Below are 17,286 nucleotides of genomic sequence, written 5' to 3'. Positions count from 1 at the left end.
ACCAGCTTCCACGTGAGATATTTTAACTCCACGGTTTTAAGTGGCTCAAACCAGTGTGATTTCAGGAAACTCAACACCACGTTAAGATCCCAAGGTGCCACTGGTGGCACGAAAGGGGGCTGAATATGCAGCACTCCCCTTCAAACGTCTGAACTTCAGAAAGAGAAGCCAGTTCCTTTTGAAAGAAAATGGATAGGGCTGAAATCTGGACCTTAATGGACCCCAATTTTAAGCCCAAAGTCACTCCCGACTGTAGGAAGTGAAGGAAACGGCCCAGCTGGAATTCCTCTGTAGGGGCATTCCTGGCCTCACACCAAGCAACATATTTTCGCCATATACGGTGATAATGCTTAGTCGTCACGTCCTTCCTAGCCTTTATTAGCGTAGGAATAACCTCATCCGGAATGCCTTTTTCTGCTAGGATCCGGCGTTCAACCGCCATGCCGTCAAACGCAGCCGCGGTAAGTCTTGGAACAGACAGGGCCCCTGTTGCAACAGATCCTGTCTGAGAGGCAGAGGCCATGGGTCCTCTGTGAGCATTTCTTGCAGATCCGGATACCAAGTCCTTCTTGGCCAATCCGGAACAATGAGTATTGTTCTCACTCCTCTTTTTCTTACGATTCTCAGCGCCTTGGGTATGAGAGGAAGAGGAGGAAACACATAAACCGACTGGAACACCCACGGTGTCACTAGTGTGTCCACAGCTATCGCCTGAGGGTCTCTTGACCTGGCGCAATACATTTGTAGCTTTTTGTTGAGGCGGGACGCCATCATGTCCACCTGTGGCAGTTCCCAACGACTTGTAATCTGTGTGAAGACTTCTTGATGAAGTCCCCACTCTCCCAGGTGGAGGTCGTGCCTGCTGAGGAAGTCTGCTTCCCAGTTGTCCACTCCCGGAATGAACACTGCTGACAGTGCTTTTACGTGATTCTCCGCCCAGCGAAGAATTCTGGTGGCTTTCGCCATCGCCACCCTGCACCTTGTGCTGCCTTGGCGGTTTACATGAGCCACTGCGGTGATGTTGTCTGACTGAATCAGCACCGGTTGGTTGCGAAGCAGAGGCTCCGGCCCTTAGTTCCAGGATATTGATGTGCAGACAAGTCTCCTGACTTGACCACAGACCCTGGAAATTTCTTCCCTGTGTGACTGCCCCCCACCCTCGGAGGCTTGCATCCGTGGTCACCAGGACCCAGTCCTGAATGCCGAACCTGCGACCCTCGAGAAGGTGAGCACTCTGCAGCCACCACAGAAGAGACACCCTGGCCCTGGGGAATAGGGTGATCAGCCGCTGCATCTGAAGATGCGATCCGGACCACTTGTCCAACAGATCCCACTGAAAGGTCCTCACATGGAACCTGCCGAAGGGAATGGCTTCGTATGACGCCACCATCTTTCCCAGGACTCTCGTGCAGTGATGCACCGACACCTCAGTGGCGTAACTACTGCCCCCGCAGTCCTCGCGGTGGCTTGGGGGCGAGGGGGCGCCACTGATTTAGAACAGATTGACATGCGGACGAGCGTCCGCATGTCAATCTGCGATCTCCTCTCCCTCCCCTGCGGTGCCTGCTCCCCCGGCCCCCCCCCCCTATGTGTTGGAGGGACACGAGCGCATCGCGCGTCTCTCCTGTGTCCCTCCTGGCTTTCCCCCGGCCGGTCTAAGGAAGCAAGTGCCGTTCGTGAGCTCTGATTGGCTCACGAACGGCACTTCCTTTATTAGACCAGCCGGGGGAGAGCCAGGAGGGACACAGGAGAGACGCGCGATGCGCTCGTGTCCCTCCAACACATAGGGGGGGGCCGGGGGAGCAGGCACTGGGGCATATACCCGGCACTGGGGACATATACCTGGCACTGGGGGGGGCAGATCTGGCACTGGGGACATATACCTGGCACTGGGGGGGCATATACCCGGCACTGAGGGCATGTACCTGGCACTGGGGGCATATACCTGGCACTGGGGGGGCATATACCCGGCACTGGGGGCATGTACCTGGCACTGGGGGCATATACCCGGCACTGGGGGGGGGGGCATATACCTGGCACTGGGGGGGCATATACCCGGCACTGGAGGCATATACCTGGCACTAGGGGGAAGCAGGCACTGGGAGGGAATATCTGGCACTGGGGGCATATACCCGGCACTGGGGGGGGCATATACCTGGCACTGGGGGGGCATATACCCGGCACTGGAGGCATATACCTGGCACTGGGGGGGAAGCAGGCACTGGGGGGGAATATCTGGCACTGGGGGCATGTACCTGGCACGGGGGGCATATACCCGGCACTGGGGGCATATACCTGGCACTGGGGGCATATACCTGGCACTGGGGAGGCATATACCCGGCACTGGGGGCATATACCTGGCACTGGGGGGGAAGCAGGCACTGGAGGGGGATATCTGGCACTGGGGGCATATACCTGGCACTGGGGGCATATAACTGGCACTGGGGGGGCATGTACCTGGCACTGGGGGCATATACATGGCACTGGGGGCATATACCTGGCACTGGGGGCATATACCTGGCACTGGGGGGGAATATCTGGCACTGGGGTTGCACATACCTGGCACTGGGGGCATATACCTGGCACTGGGGGGGCATATACCCGGCACTGGGGGCATACACCCGGGACTGGGGGGGCATATACCTGGCACTGGGGGTGGAAGCAGGCACTGTGGGGGAATATCTGGCACTGGGTGCATATACCTGGCACTGTGGGGGAATATCTGGCACTGGGTGCATATACCTGGCACTGTGGGGGAATATCTGGCACTGGGTGCATATACCTGGCACTGTGGGGGAATATCTGGCACTGGGAGCATATGTGGCACTGGGAGCACGGTCCTAGCAACAAGCACTACCCCCTAGCAACGAGCATGACACCCAGTGCATGAAACCCCTGGCAACGAGCATGACATCCTGGCACCGTGCATGGAACCAAGAGCATGAAACCCCTGGCAACGAGCAGGTAACTTAAAAGTAATTGGAAGCCTTACTGTAGAACTTAATGTGTAATGGGCATTACGGTGTGTGGCATAATGTATCACGGACATTGCAGTGTGTGTCATAATGTATCTGGCATTACGGTGTGTTGTATACTATATCACGGGCATTGTGGTATAATGTCTCAGGATCATTGTGGTGTGTGTCATACTGTGTCACAGACATTGTATGTGCTATAATGTATCAGGGGCATTGCAGTGTGTAGCATAATGTATAACGGGCATTGCGATTCCTGTCATAATGTGTCGGGGGCATTACGGTGTGTGGCATAATGTGTCGGGGGCATTACGGTGTGTGGCATAATGTGTCGGGGGCATTACGGTGTGTGGCATAATGTGTAGGGGGCATTACGGTGTGTGCATATTGTGTCATGTGCATTATTGTCAGTGATCGCAAAAACGCGCTATGGCGCGTATTTTACCCAGAAACAGCCGCCCGGGACTCACATTTAGAAGATGAGCGGGTCCCACATGTGTTAAGCCTGTCAGCGGAATGCAGGAGGTGACTGGCTGTTTCCTCGGCCAATCACCTCCTGTAGTCTCCATCCAATCACAGCCTGCAGCATCTTCCGCTTTGAATCCTGCTCCCCGCCAGCACATGAATCTGTGCTGCAGGGCTGACAGACTGGCCCCGCTCATCCGGCTCCACTGCCGCTCTGCCGCCAGCACCCTCCTCTGCGACTGGGAGTACAGCTCCGGATCTGCCCGCCGCCACCCCTCTACCCGGGACCCGCTCAACGCCCCACCGAGACCCGACAACTACCTTCCAGCAGGAGCCGGCCGGGCTGCACAGCTCCCGCTGTAGGTAAGCAGTAGACAGTGCTGCATCGTCCTGCTTCACCTGGAGTAGCTGGTGCAGATTCGGGATGTCCGGGGGCTGCAAGCTCCGTGTGTGCAATGTGAGGCCGCTCAGAGTGTCAGGGCCTCACTGACACCATTTTTCTGACAGCACAGTGCAGTGAGTGCACTGGCACAAGTAGCCAGCCGACGCCGCAGCATGAAGGAGCTATCTGTGAAATCGCAAGCAGAGGCTGGCAAGAAGGAGCTCCTCCGATCGCTTCCCCTGACGGGCTGGCCACTGCTAAATATACCAGTAATCAGTACAACTGTGCAGTGACACTGACTTTCCCATTGCACCTGGGGCTCCACTACTTTGACACAGTTGGAACTGATTATCGGTATATTTAGCAGTGGCCAGCCCGTCAGGGGAAGCGATTGGACGAGCTCCTTCTTGCCAGAGAACAGCCTCTGCTTGCGATTTCACATAGAGCTCCTCCAGGCTGCGGCTACTACAGGCGCAGGCTGGCTACTTGTGCCAGTGCACTCACTGCACTGTGCTGTCAGAAAAAATGGTGAGTGTCAGTGAGTTGCTGCTGGGGGCGGAGCCACTTGTGTCAAACGGCCCCTTCGTGCAACTGGAGGTGATAAGTGAGTTGTTACTGCAATGTGCCTCAGTGCTCTACCAGGCGCATTGTGTATAATAACGTGCTCTACCTGGCGCAATGTGTATAATAACGTGTTCTACCTGGCGCAATGTGTATGATAACGTGCTCTACCTGGCGCAATGTGTATGATAACGTGTTCTACCTGGCGCAATGTGTATGATAACGTGTTCTACCTGGCGCAATGTGTATGATAACGTGCTCTACCTGGTGCAATGTGTATAATAACGTGCTCTACCAGGCGCAATGTGTATGATAACGTGCTCTACCTAGTGCAATGTGTATAATAACGTGCTCTACCAGGCGCATTGTGTATAACAACGTGTTCTACCTAGTGCAATGTGTATTATAACGTGCTCTACCAGGCGCATTGTGTATAATAACGTGTTCTACCAGGCGCATTGTGTATAATAACGTGCTCTACCAGGCGCATTGTGTATAATAACGTGCTCTACCAGGCGCATTGTGTATAATAACGTGTTCTACCAGGCGCATTGTGTATAATAACGTGTTCTACCAGGCGCATTGTGTATAATAACGTGCTCTACCAGGCGCATTGTGTATAATAACGTGTTCTACCAGGCGCATTGTGTATAATAACGTGCTCTACCAGGCGCATTGTGTATAATAACGTGTTCTACCTGACGCAATGTGTATGATAACTTGCTCTACCTAGCGGCAATGTGTATGATAACTTGCTCTACCTAGCGGCAATGTGTATGATAACATGCTCTACCTGATGCAATGTGTATGATAACGTGCTCTACCTGGTGCAAAGTGTATGACGTGCTGTACCTGGTGCAAAGTGTATGACGTGCTGTACCTGGTGCAAAGTGTATGATGTGCTGTACCTGGTGCAAAGTGTATGACGTGCTGTACCTGGAGCAAAGTGTATGACGTGATCTACCTGGATCAGTGTGCATAGGAGGTTCTACCTGGTGCAATGTGTATAAGCGCCACTACTGTGTGGTGTAATGTGAATTGACACTATTATGTGGTCACGCCCCTTCCCTATGAAGCCACGCCCCTAAAATTTTGCGGCGTGCCGTAGGCGCGCACTACCTGTTCTTTATGGTCTATGTGGTCTAACACCAATTCACTTTCTGCCTAAGGGCACCAAAATGTCTAGTTACAGCTCTGGTGCAGGGTGTCCTGCATGCTACACAGCCCAGCAGCATTGTCACCCCATCCCCCCCATCTTGCAACACTTTTGTAGTGTCCAAACAAGATTAAAATTAATAAGAACCTTCATTCCGATGGGACCCAGAAAAAGACCGGTAGGACCCCAATTTTTAAAAGTGAAGGGTCCCTGGGACCCACTTTTTTTTTGGCTCAGCGCGATCACTGATTGTGTGTGGAATAATGTCTAAGGGCCATTGCAGTATGTGGCATAATGTATACTGGGCATTACTATAAGGAGGAAAAATGACAAATAATGTAAGGGGCATGAATCAGGATTATTTTTCTTTCCTGTGGTGGCCAACGTCTGGGCGTGCAGGTTGGAAAACTGAGGTATAAGGTAGTCTTTTCCTGCAATGCCACGCCCTCCACGCAAAACCACACCCCTTTTTGCCAGCGCGCGCCTGCGGCGCGCGCATTTTTCTACCTTTGCTAGTGCCAATTACAGGGTGTATGGGGGGGGGGGGGCGCCAAAGGATTTTTTGGCTTGGGGGAGAAAAATTTCTAGTTACGCCACTGCGACACCTGTTTTGGTTTTAATAGGTCTCTGACCAGTGTCATGATTTCCTGAGCCTTCTCCGTCGGGAGAAAAACCTTCTTCTGGTCTGTGTCCAGAATCATGCCCAGGAAGGGCAGACGTGTCGTAGGAATCAGCTGCGACCTTGGAATACTCAGAATCCAGCCGTGCTGTTGTAACACTTCCCGAGAGCGTGCTACACTAATCAGCAACTGCTCTCTGGACCTCGCCTTTATGAGGAGATCGTCCAAGTATGGGATAATTGTGACTCCTTGCTTTCGCAGGAGCACCATCATTTCTGCCATTACCTTGGTAAATATTCTCGGTGCCGTGGACAGACCAAACGGCAACGTCTGGAATTGGTAATGACAATCCTGTACCACAAATCTGAGGTACTCCTGATGAGGTGGATAAACGGGGACACGAAGGTAAGCATCCTTTATGTCCAGAGACACCACAAAGTCCCCCTCCCTTGCGATGACCGCTCTGAGCGATTCCATCTTGAACTTTTCAAGTATATGTTCAGGGATTTTAAATTCAATATGGGTCTGACCGAACCATCTGGTTTCGGGACTACAACATGGTCGAATAATAACCCCCTCCTTGTTGAAGGAGGGGAACCATGACCACCCCCTGTTGAAGATACAATTTGTGAATTGCAGTTAACCCTGTTTCCCTCTCGGGGAGGGAATCCGGCAGGGCCGTAAGTGAGGAGGCATCTTCTCAAAGTCCAGCTTGTATCCCTGAGACACAATATCTATTGCCCAGGGATCTAACAGGGAGTGAACCCACTTGTGGCTGAACTTACGAAAGCGTGCCCCCACCGGGCCTAGCGCCGCCTGTGGAGCCCCAGCGACATGCGGTGGATTTTCGTAGAGGCCGGGGAGGACCTCTTTTCCTGGGAACTAGCTGTGTTGTGCAGCTGGTTTCCTCTGCCCCCGGATCTGGCAAGAAAGGACGCACCTCGGACTTTCTTGTTTCTTTGTTCGAAAGGCTGCATTTGATAATGACGTGCTTTCCTAGGCTGTGCAGGAATATACGGCAAAATATCAGAATTACCAGCTATAGCTGTGGAGACCAGGTCCGAGAACCCTTCTCCACACAATCCTCAGCCTTCCATATGCCACTTAAGTTGGCACCATCTGTCCATTGCATATTCTACAGGATACGTCAAGCAGAAATCAATATAGCTTTGCCTCTAGGACCCAGTATACTCATGTCTCTTTGGGCATGTTTTATGATATATATCTCTTAAGACAGCATCTTTAATATTTATATATCTATCTCTATATATACATATATATATATATATATATATATATATACACACATCCTAGGGTCTCAATTTCTGCTGATAAGGTACCTGTCCACGCCGCCACAGCGCTATAAACCCATGCCGACACAATCGCCGGTCTGAGTAGTGTACCAAAATAAGCACGCTATCTGCAGGATCCCTGAGAATAGCTAGGGCTACCTTTTGGGCAAACGTGACACCCTAGGGGAAGATTCCCATCACATCCTGGCCCTAGTGGGGAAAGGATACTGCCTGAGAATTCTTTGTGGGAAGCTGCAGTCTCTTGTCTGGAGATTCCCGCTCTTTTTCCTCAGGAGAGGAGGGAAATTTACCTCAGCTTTCTTCCCCTTAAAATGTGTCAGGGACAGATGAGTCATCAGTGATATGCAAATCATCTTTATTACAATAACCATATATTGAATACTTTTCTGCCATTTTGGCTGTAACTTTGCATTATCGTAGTCGACACTGGAGTCAAACTCCGTGTCGATATCAGTGTCTATTATTTTGGATAGTGAGCATTGAGAGACTCTGAAGGTCTCTGTGACATAGGGACAGACATGGGTAGATTTCCTGTCTGTTCCCTAATCTTTTGTGCAATAAATTCACCTTAGCACTTACACATATCCAAACAGGTGTCGGCGTTGTCGACGGAGACACCCTCTCACACACATATTTGCTCCATCACCTCCTTAGAGGAGCCTTTTACCTCAGACATGTCGACACACACGTACCGACACACCACACACACGGGGGATGCTCTACTTGAAAACAGTTCCCCCACAAGGCCCTTTGGAGAGACAGAGAGAGAGTATGCCAGCACCCACCCCAGCGCTATATGACCCAGGAATCACACAGTAACGTAGTGTTAACCCAGTAGCTGCTGTATACATTGTTTTTATGCCAAATTTATGTGCCCCCCCCCTCTTTTTCACCCTCTTCTATCGTGCTTCTGCAGGGGAGAGCCTGGGGAGCTTCCTCTCAGCGGAGCTGTGGAGAGAAAATGGCGCTGGTAAGTGCTGAGGAAGAAGCCCCGCCCCCTCAGCGGCGGGATTCTGTCCCGCGATTTTGTGTAAAATAATGGCGGGGGCTCATGCATATATACAGTGCCCAATTGTATATATGCTCTTTTATGCCAAGAGGTACTTAATTGCTGCCGAGGGCGCCCCCCCGTGCGCCCTGCACCCTACAGTGACCGGAGTGTGCAGGTTTAATGTGGGAGCAATGGCGCACAGCTGCAGTGCTGTGCGCTACCTCATATGAAGACTGGAGTCTTCTGCCGCCGCTTTCGAAGTCTTCTTGCTTCTCACGCCGGCTTCTGGCTTCTGGCTCTGCGAGGGGGACGGCGGCGCAGCTCTGGGATCGGACGACCAAGGGTGCGTTCCTGTGTTCGATCCCTCTGGAGCTAATGGTGTCCAGTAGCCTAAGAAGCAGGACCTATCCGCAGTTAGTAGGTTTGCTTCTCTCCCCTCAGTCCCACATAGCAGAGAGTCTGTTGCCAGCAGAGCTCTCTGAAAATAAAAAAATCCTAACAAAATACTTTCTTATCAGCAAGCTCAGGAGAGCTCACTAAAGTGCACCCAGCTCGTCCGGGCACAGGTTCTAACTGAGGTCTGGAGGAGGGACATAGAGGGAGGAGCCAGTGCACACCAGTATTCCTAATTCTTTCTTAAAGTGCCCTGTCTCCTGTGGAGCCCGTCTATTCCCCATGGTCCTTACGGAGTCCCCAGCATCCACTAGGACGTTAGAGAAATTGGGGAAATCCTCGTGGAACAAAAAAAGAAAGGACATTATTATTTACATTTCATCTTTTCAAACAATCTGGGTAACAGTGAATTTAATAAGATTTAAGAACACATATAAGACACTAATATAACACACTTGTGTAGGGAAACCAGTGGGGATGAGAAGTGTGGGATCGTTATGGGATCCCGGAGGTCAGGAGGCTTACGCCAGGAACCCGACAGCTAGAATCCCGGCAGCAAGCGCAGCGTGTCCCCTCCCGGGCTCGCTACGCTTGCCACACTTCAGACCCGGTGGACCAACACCCAAATAGGAATACTGGGCTTGGTTCGGGATTTTGACCGCTGGCATTTTCCTGGTTGTTGGGATTCCAGAGACGGTACCCTGACTGCCGGGATCCCGACAGACGGTAATTTAACCGCATACCAGAAGTGTGAAAGAAAGGCCTTGGTTTATACCACTGTGAATGATGGAATAAACATTATGATACAGATAACCCCAAAAACGGAATTGGTACAGATTTTGGGGTCAATCCCATTAGCCACGAGTCCATGAGCCACGAGTACCAGTACACAAGGCTGATTCTTACTTGTGGCCCCATTAGGGCAGTAAAAGAAAAAGAAAAAAATAACCTCAGCTAGATCGCAGTGAGATATTTGAGTTTCAAGGATGGGGAGATGTGGAACTGTCACTGGCGTTTGTATACCCGCACAACTCAACTCCCAACGATCAAAGATAACAAATTAGCCATAGTGCACTTAAAACAATGGTCCTCATTCCGAGTTGTTCGCTCGCTAGCTGCTTTTAGCCGCCGCCTACAGGGAGTGAATCTTAGCTTTGCAGAATTGCGAACGAAAGATTCGCATAATTGCGAATAGAAATTTCTTTGCAGTTTCTGAGTAGCTCGGGACTTACTCTGCCACTGCGATCAGTTCAGTCAGTTTCGTTCCTGGTTTGACGTCACAAACACACCCAGCGTTCGGCCAGACACTCCCCCGTTTCACCAGCCACTCCCGCGTTTTTCCCAGAAACGGCAGCGTTTTTTCGCACACACCCATAAAACGGCCAGTTTCCGCCCAGAAACACCCACTTCCTGTCAATCACACTCCGATCACCAGAACGATGAAAAATCCTCGTTATGCCGTGAGTAAAATACCTAACTTTTGTGTAAAATAACTAAGCGCATGCGCTCTGCGAACCTTGCGCATGCGCAGTAAGCGACTAATCGCAATATAGCGAAACTCGGCAACGAGCGAACAACTTGGAATGAGTGCCAATACCAATACACTTCTCTACATTCACCCTTTTTTTCTTAATGTCTAAATGAATTTAGTAAATTTCTGTGCAGGTAAGTCAAGAGTATTAATAAGAATATGAAGAGCCCATAACGACACCAGGAGCATGTTCACTGGGCTGCTGAGAACACTGAGTAACATCATGAATGCCCAAGATGGTTCAAAACACTTATCAATATGTATATTAAGCCACACCAGGCAAGACTTACCTTGAATAATGAACGACACACATACTCATAGACCATGTGCTTCAAAGAACCAATCAGTGACTTGATCCTTAATTCAGTACTTCCTGGCTCCTGCAGATGAAGATTAAATATAGCAATTTATTTATTAACAGTTTCTTATATAGCGCAGCAATTTCTTTTGCGCTTTACAAATGGAAACAACAGTGACAAAACAAATCTGGGTAATAACATACAGTCATAAAGGTAGGAAGGCCCTGCTCGCAAGCTTACAATCTATAGGGAAATAGGCATTAATACACAAGAATAGGTGCATAATGGTCCTGCCAGATTGCAAAGATTCTCGGTGGGCTGTATGATATGGTCACACAGTAATGTGGAGTAAATGTGACAGTAAAGTGAAGAGAGAGAAAATATGTGAGGTTATGTGTGGACTGTACAGTGGGGATGGAACTGGATAGGAAAGCTTATGAAGGTTGAGTGAGTGGTTCTGGAATGTGATAAGCTAGCCTGAAGAGGTGATTTTACAGGGAACACTTTAAGGTCTGGAGACTAGGGGAGAGTCTTATTGTGCGTGGTAGGACATTCCACAGAGTGGGTACAGCCTGAAGAAAGTCCTGCAATCGTGAGTGGGAGCAAGTAATGAGTGTGGATGAGAGACGCAGATCTTGTGAAGAGCGAAGAGGTCGGGTTGAGGGATATTTTGAGATAAGCCTTGTGTGTGAGTAAGGGTATTTTATATTGAACACGGTAGAATACAGGTAACTAATGGAGGGACTGACAGAGCGGATCAGCAGATGATGAATGCTAAACAAGGAAGTTTGGCCTTGCTGCTGCTGCTGCTGCATTCAGAATGGATTGTAATTATGAGAGTCTCTTTTTGGTAAGACCAGTAAGAAGACTGTTGCTGGAGATAATGGCCCTCATTCTGAGTTGATCGCTCGCTTGCTGCTTTTAGCAGCAGTGCAAACGCTAAGCCGCCGCCCTCTGGGAGTGTATCTTAGCTTAGCAGAAGTGCGAACAAAAGGTTCGCAGAACTGCTACAAAAAGAGATTGTGCAGTTTCAGAGTAGCTCGAGACTTACTCCTAGCTAGCGATCACTTCAGTCTGTTTAGTTCCTGTTTTGACGTCACAAACACGCCCTGCGTTCGGCCAGCCACTCCCCCGTTTCCCCTGACATGCCTGCGTTTTTCAGCACACTCCTGGAAAACGGTCAGTTGCCACCCAGAAACGCCCCTTTCCTGTCAATCACTCACCGATCAGCAGTGCGACTGAAAAGCGTCGCTAGACCTTGTTTGAAATTGCATAGTTTTGTGTGAAAGTATGTCGCGCGTGTGCACTGCGCACCATACGCATGCGCATAAATGCCGCTTTTTCACCTAATCGCTGCGCTGCGGCCGAAAGCAGCTAGCGAACAACTCGGAATGACCCCCAATGAGAGCATGGATTAGAGTTTTTGCAGGATTGGATGTGGGGAACTAAGAGTTGAGGATGACACCTAGGCAGCGAGCTTGTTGGGTAGATTAGACAGTCGAGTTCTCAACAGTGATAGAGATATCAGGTTGGTAACTACTATTGGCCGGTGGAAATATAATTAATTCTGTTTTGGAAAATAAGATTTTACTTACCGATAAATCTATTTCTCGTAGTCCGTAGTGGATGCTGGGGACTCCGTCAGGACCATGGGGATTAGCGGCTCCGCAGGAGACAGGGCACAAAAATAAAGCTTTAGGATCAGGTGGTGTGCACTGGCTCCTCCCCCTATGACCCTCCTACAAGCCTCAGTTAGGATACTGTGCCCGGACGAGCGTACACAATAAGGAAGGATTTTGAATCCCGGGTAAGACTCATACCAGCCACACCAATCACACCGTACAACTTGTGATCTGAACCCAGTTAACAGTATGACAAACGTAGGAGCCTCTGAACAGACGGCTCACAACAATAACAACCCGATTTTTTTGTAACAATAACTATGTACAAGTATTGCAGACAATCCGCACTTGGGATGGGCGCCCAGCATCCATTACGGACTACGAGAAATAGATTTATCGGTAAGTAAAATCTTATTTTCTCTGACGTCCTAGTGGATGCTGGGGACTCCGTCAGGACCATGGGGATTATACCAAAGCTCACAAACGGGCGGGAGAGTGCGGATGACTCTGCAGCACCGAATGAGAGAACTCCAGGTCCTCTTTAGCCAGGGTATCAAATTTGTAGAATTTTACAAACGTGTTCTCCCCCGACCACGTAGCTGCTCGGCAGAGTTGTAATGCCGAGACCCCTCGGGCAGCCGCCCAGGATGAGCCCACCTTCCTTGTCAAGATTTAATAATTTAATAATTCTTGACAGATTTATGCTGTGGCAGGCCTGCCACAGAATGTGCAAGTTGAAATGTGCTACAAATCCAACGAGCAATCGTCTGCTTAGAAGCAAGAGCACCCAGTTTGTTGGGTGCATACAGGATAACAGCAAGTCAGTTTTCCTGACTCCAGCCGTCCTGGAAACCTATATTTTCAGGGCCCTGACAACATCTAGCAACTTGGAGTCCTCCAAGTCCCTTAGTAGCCGCAGGTACCACAATAAGCTGGTTCAGGTGAAACGCTGACACCACCTTAGGAAGAAACTGGGGACGAGTCCGCAGCTCTGCCCTGTCCGAATGGACAATCAGATATGGCTTTTGTGAGACAAAGCCGCCAATTCTGACACTCGCCTGGCCGAGGCCAGGGCCAACAGCATGGTCACTTTTCATGTGAGATATTTCAAATCCACAGATTTGAGCGGTTTAAAATGTGATTTGAGGAATCCCAGAACTACGTTGAGATCCCACAGTGCCACTGGAGGCACAAAAATAAGAATTTACTTACCGATAATTCTATTTCTCGGAGTCCGTAGTGGATGCTGGGGTTCCTGAAAGGACCATGGGGAATAGCGGCTCCGCAGGAGACAGGGCACAAAAGTAAAGCTTTCCGATCAGGTGGTGTGCACTGGCTCCTCCCCCTATGACCCTCCTCCAAGCCAGTTAGGTACTGTGCCCGGACGAGCGTACACAATAAGGGAGGAATTTTGAATCCCGGGTAAGACTCATACCAGCCACACCAATCACACCGTACAACTTGTGATCTAAACCCAGTTAACAGTATGATAACAGCGGAGCCTCTGAAAAGATGGCTCACAACAATAATAACCCGATTTTTGTAACTATGTACAAGTATTGCAGATAATCCGCACTTGGGATGGGCGCCCAGCATCCACTACGGACTCCGAGAAATAGAATTATCGGTAAGTAAATTCTTATTTTCTCTATCGTCCTAGTGGATGCTGGGGTTCCTGAAAGGACCATGGGGATTATACCAAAGCTCCCAAACGGGCGGGAGAGTGCGGATGACTCTGCAGCACCGAATGAGAGAACTCCAGGTCCTCCTTAGCCAGGGTATCAAATTTGTAGGATTTTACAAACGTGTTTGCCCCTGACTAAATAGCCGCTCGGCAAAGTTGTAAAGCCGAGACCCCTCGGGCAGCCGCCCAAGATGAGCCCACCTTCCTTGTGGAATGGGCATTTACATATTTTGGCTGTGGCAGGCCTGCCACAGAATGTGCAAGCTGAATTGTATTACACATCCAACTAGCAATAGTCTGCTTAAAAGCAAGAGCACCCAGTTTGTTGGGTGCATACAGGATAACAGCAAGTCAGTTTTCCTGACTCCAGCCGTCCTGGAACCTATATTTTCAGGGCCCTGACAACATCTAGCAACTTGGAGTCCTCCAAGTCCCTAGTAGGTGCAAGGCACCACAATAAGCTGGTTCAGGTGAAACACTGACACCACCTTAGGGAGAGAACTGGGGACGAGTCCGCAGCTCTGCCCTGTCCGAATGGACAAACAATATGGGCTTTTTTGAGAAAAAAACCACCAATTTGACACTCGCCTGGTCCAGGCCAGGGCCAAGAGCATGGTCACTTTCCATGTGAGATGCTTCAAATCCACAGATTTGACTGGTTTTAAACCAATGTGATTTGAGGAATCCCAGAACTACGTTGAGATCCCACAGTGCCACTGGAGGCACAAAAGAGGGTTGTATATGCAATACTCCCTTGACAAAGTTCTGGACTTCAGGAACTGAAGCCAATTCTTTCTGGAAGAAAATTGACAGGGCCGAAATTTGAACCTTAATGGACCCCAATTTGAGGCCCATAGACACTCCTGTTTGCAGGAAATGCAGGAATCGACCGAGTTGAAATTTCTTTGTGGGGCCTTCCTGGCCTCACACCACGCAACATATTTTCGCCACATGTGGTGATAATGTTGTGCGGTCACCTCCTTTCTGGCTTTGACCAGGGTAGGAATGACCTCTTCCGGAATGCCTTTTTCCCTTAGGATCCGGCGTTCCACCGCCATGCCGACAAACGCAGCTGCGGTAAGTCTTGGAACAGACATGGTACTTGCTGAAGCAAGTCCCTTCTTAGCGGCAGAGGCCATAAGACCTCTGTAAGCATCTCTTGAAGTTCCGGGTACCAAGTCCTTCTTGGCCAATCCGGAGCCATGAGTATAGTTCTTACTCCTCTACGTCTTATAATTCTCAGCACCTTAGGTATGAGAAGCAGAGGAGGGAACACATACACCGACTGGTACACCCACGGTGTTACCAGAACGTCCACAGCTATTGCCTGAGGGTCTCTTGACCTGGCGCAATACCTGTCCCGTTTTTTGTTCAGACGGGACGCCATCATGTCCACCTTTGGTATTTCCCAACGGTTTACAATCATGTGGAAAAAACTTCCCGATGAAGTTTCCACTCTCCCGGGTGGAGGTCGTGCCTGCTGAGGAAGTCTGCTTCCCAGTTTCCATTCCCGGGATGAAACACTGCTGACAGTGCTATCACATGATTTTCCGCCCAGCGAAAAGTCCTTGCAGTTTTTGCCATTGCCCTCCTGCTTCTTGTGTCGCCCTGTCTGTTTACGTGGGCGACTGCCGTGATGTTTTTCCCACTGGATCAATACCGGCTGACCTTGAAGCAGAGGTCTTGCTAAGCTTAGAGCATTATAAATTTACCCTTAGCTCCAGTATATTTATGTGGAGAAAAGTCTCCAGACTTGATCACACTCCCTGGAAATTTTTTCCTTGTGTGACTGCTCCCCAGCCTCTCGGGCTGGCCTCCGTGGTCACCAGCATCCAATCCTGAATGCCGAATCTGCGGCCCTCTAGAAGATGAGCACTCTATAACCACCACAGGAGAGACACCCTTGTCCTTGGATATAGGGTTATCCGCTGATGCATCTGAAGATGCGATCCTGACCATTTGTCCAGCAGATCCCACTGAAAAGTTCTTGCGTGAAATCTGCCGAATGGAATTGCTTCGTAGGAAGCCACCATTTTTACCAGGACCCTTGTGCAATGATGCACTGTTTTTAGGAGGTTCCTGACTAGCTCGGATAACTCCCTGGCTTTCTCTTCCGGGAGAAACACCTTTTTCTGGACTGTGTCCAGAATCATCCCTAGGCACAGCAGACGTGTCGTCGGGATCAGCTGCGATTTTGGAATATTTAGAATCCAGCCGTGCTGTTGTAGCAGTATCCGAGATAGTGCTACTCCGACCTCCAACTGTTCCCTGGGCTATGCCCTTATCAGGAGATCGTCCAAGTAAGGGATAATTAAGACGCCTTTTCTTCGAAGAAGAATCATCATTTCGGCCATTACCTTGGTAAAGACCCGGGGTGCCGTGGACAATCCAAACGGCAGCGTCTGAAACTGATAGTGACAGTTCTGCACCACGAACCTGAGGTACCCTTAGTGAGAAGGGCAAATTTGGGACATAGAGGTAAGCATCCCTGATGTCCCGGGACACTATATAGTCCCCTTCTGGTTCGTTATCACTGCTCTGAGTGACTCCATCTTGATTTGAACCTTTGTAAGTGTTCAAAATTTTTTAGATTTAGAATAAGTCTCACCTAGCCTTCTGGCTTCAGTACCACAATATAGTGTGGAATAATACCCCCTTTTCTTGTAGTAGGAGGGGTAATTTAATTATCACCTGCTGGGAATACAGCTTGTGAATTTTTTTCCCATACTGCCTCCTTGTCGGAGGGAGACCTTGGTAAAGCAGACTTCAGGAGCCTGCGAAGGGGAAACGTCTCGACATTCCAATCTGTACCCCTGGGATACTACTTGTAGGATCCAGGGGTCCTGTACGGTCTCAGCGCCATGCTGAGAACTTGTCAGAAGCGGTGGAACGCTTCTGTTCCTGGGAATGGGCTGCCTGCTGCAGTCTTCTTCCCTTTCCTCTATCCCTGGGCAGATATGATCTTATAGGGACGAAAGGACTGAGGCTGAAAAGACGGTGTCTTTTTCTGCAGAGATGTGACTTAGGGTAAAAACGGTGGATTTTCCAGCAGTTGCCGTGGCCACCAGGTCCGATGGACCGACCCCAAATAACTCCTCTTCCTTTATACGGCAATACACCTTTGTGCCGTTTGGAATCTGCATCACCTGACCACTGTCGTGTCCATAAACATCTTCTGGCAGATATGGACATCGCATTTACTCTTGATGCCAGAGTGCAAATATCCCTCTGTGCATCTCGCATATATAGAAATGCATCCTTTAAATGCTCTATAGTCAATAAAATACTGTCCCT

General features: G+C 49.9%; 1 protein-coding gene across 3 annotated transcripts in view; it reads right to left on the bottom strand.

Annotated features, from left to right (window-relative positions):
* Positions 1 to 17,286, bottom strand: part of DYNC2H1 (dynein cytoplasmic 2 heavy chain 1) — a 1,021,614-nt gene that overhangs the window by 456,638 nt on the left and 547,690 nt on the right. For all 3 annotated transcript variants that reach the window (XM_063951545.1, XM_063951543.1, XM_063951544.1), the window contains one exon: positions 10,678 to 10,767. In XM_063951545.1, coding sequence (XP_063807615.1) covers positions 10,678 to 10,767 — 90 coding nt within the window. The remainder of the gene's footprint in view (positions 1 to 10,677; positions 10,768 to 17,286) is intronic.

Source organism: Pseudophryne corroboree, chromosome 2 (assembly GCF_028390025.1).
Source record: "Pseudophryne corroboree isolate aPseCor3 chromosome 2, aPseCor3.hap2, whole genome shotgun sequence".
Taxonomy (NCBI): domain Eukaryota; kingdom Metazoa; phylum Chordata; class Amphibia; order Anura; family Myobatrachidae; genus Pseudophryne; species Pseudophryne corroboree.
Note: the sequence above shows the minus strand (reverse complement) of the source record. Positions and strands in the feature narration are given on the sequence as shown.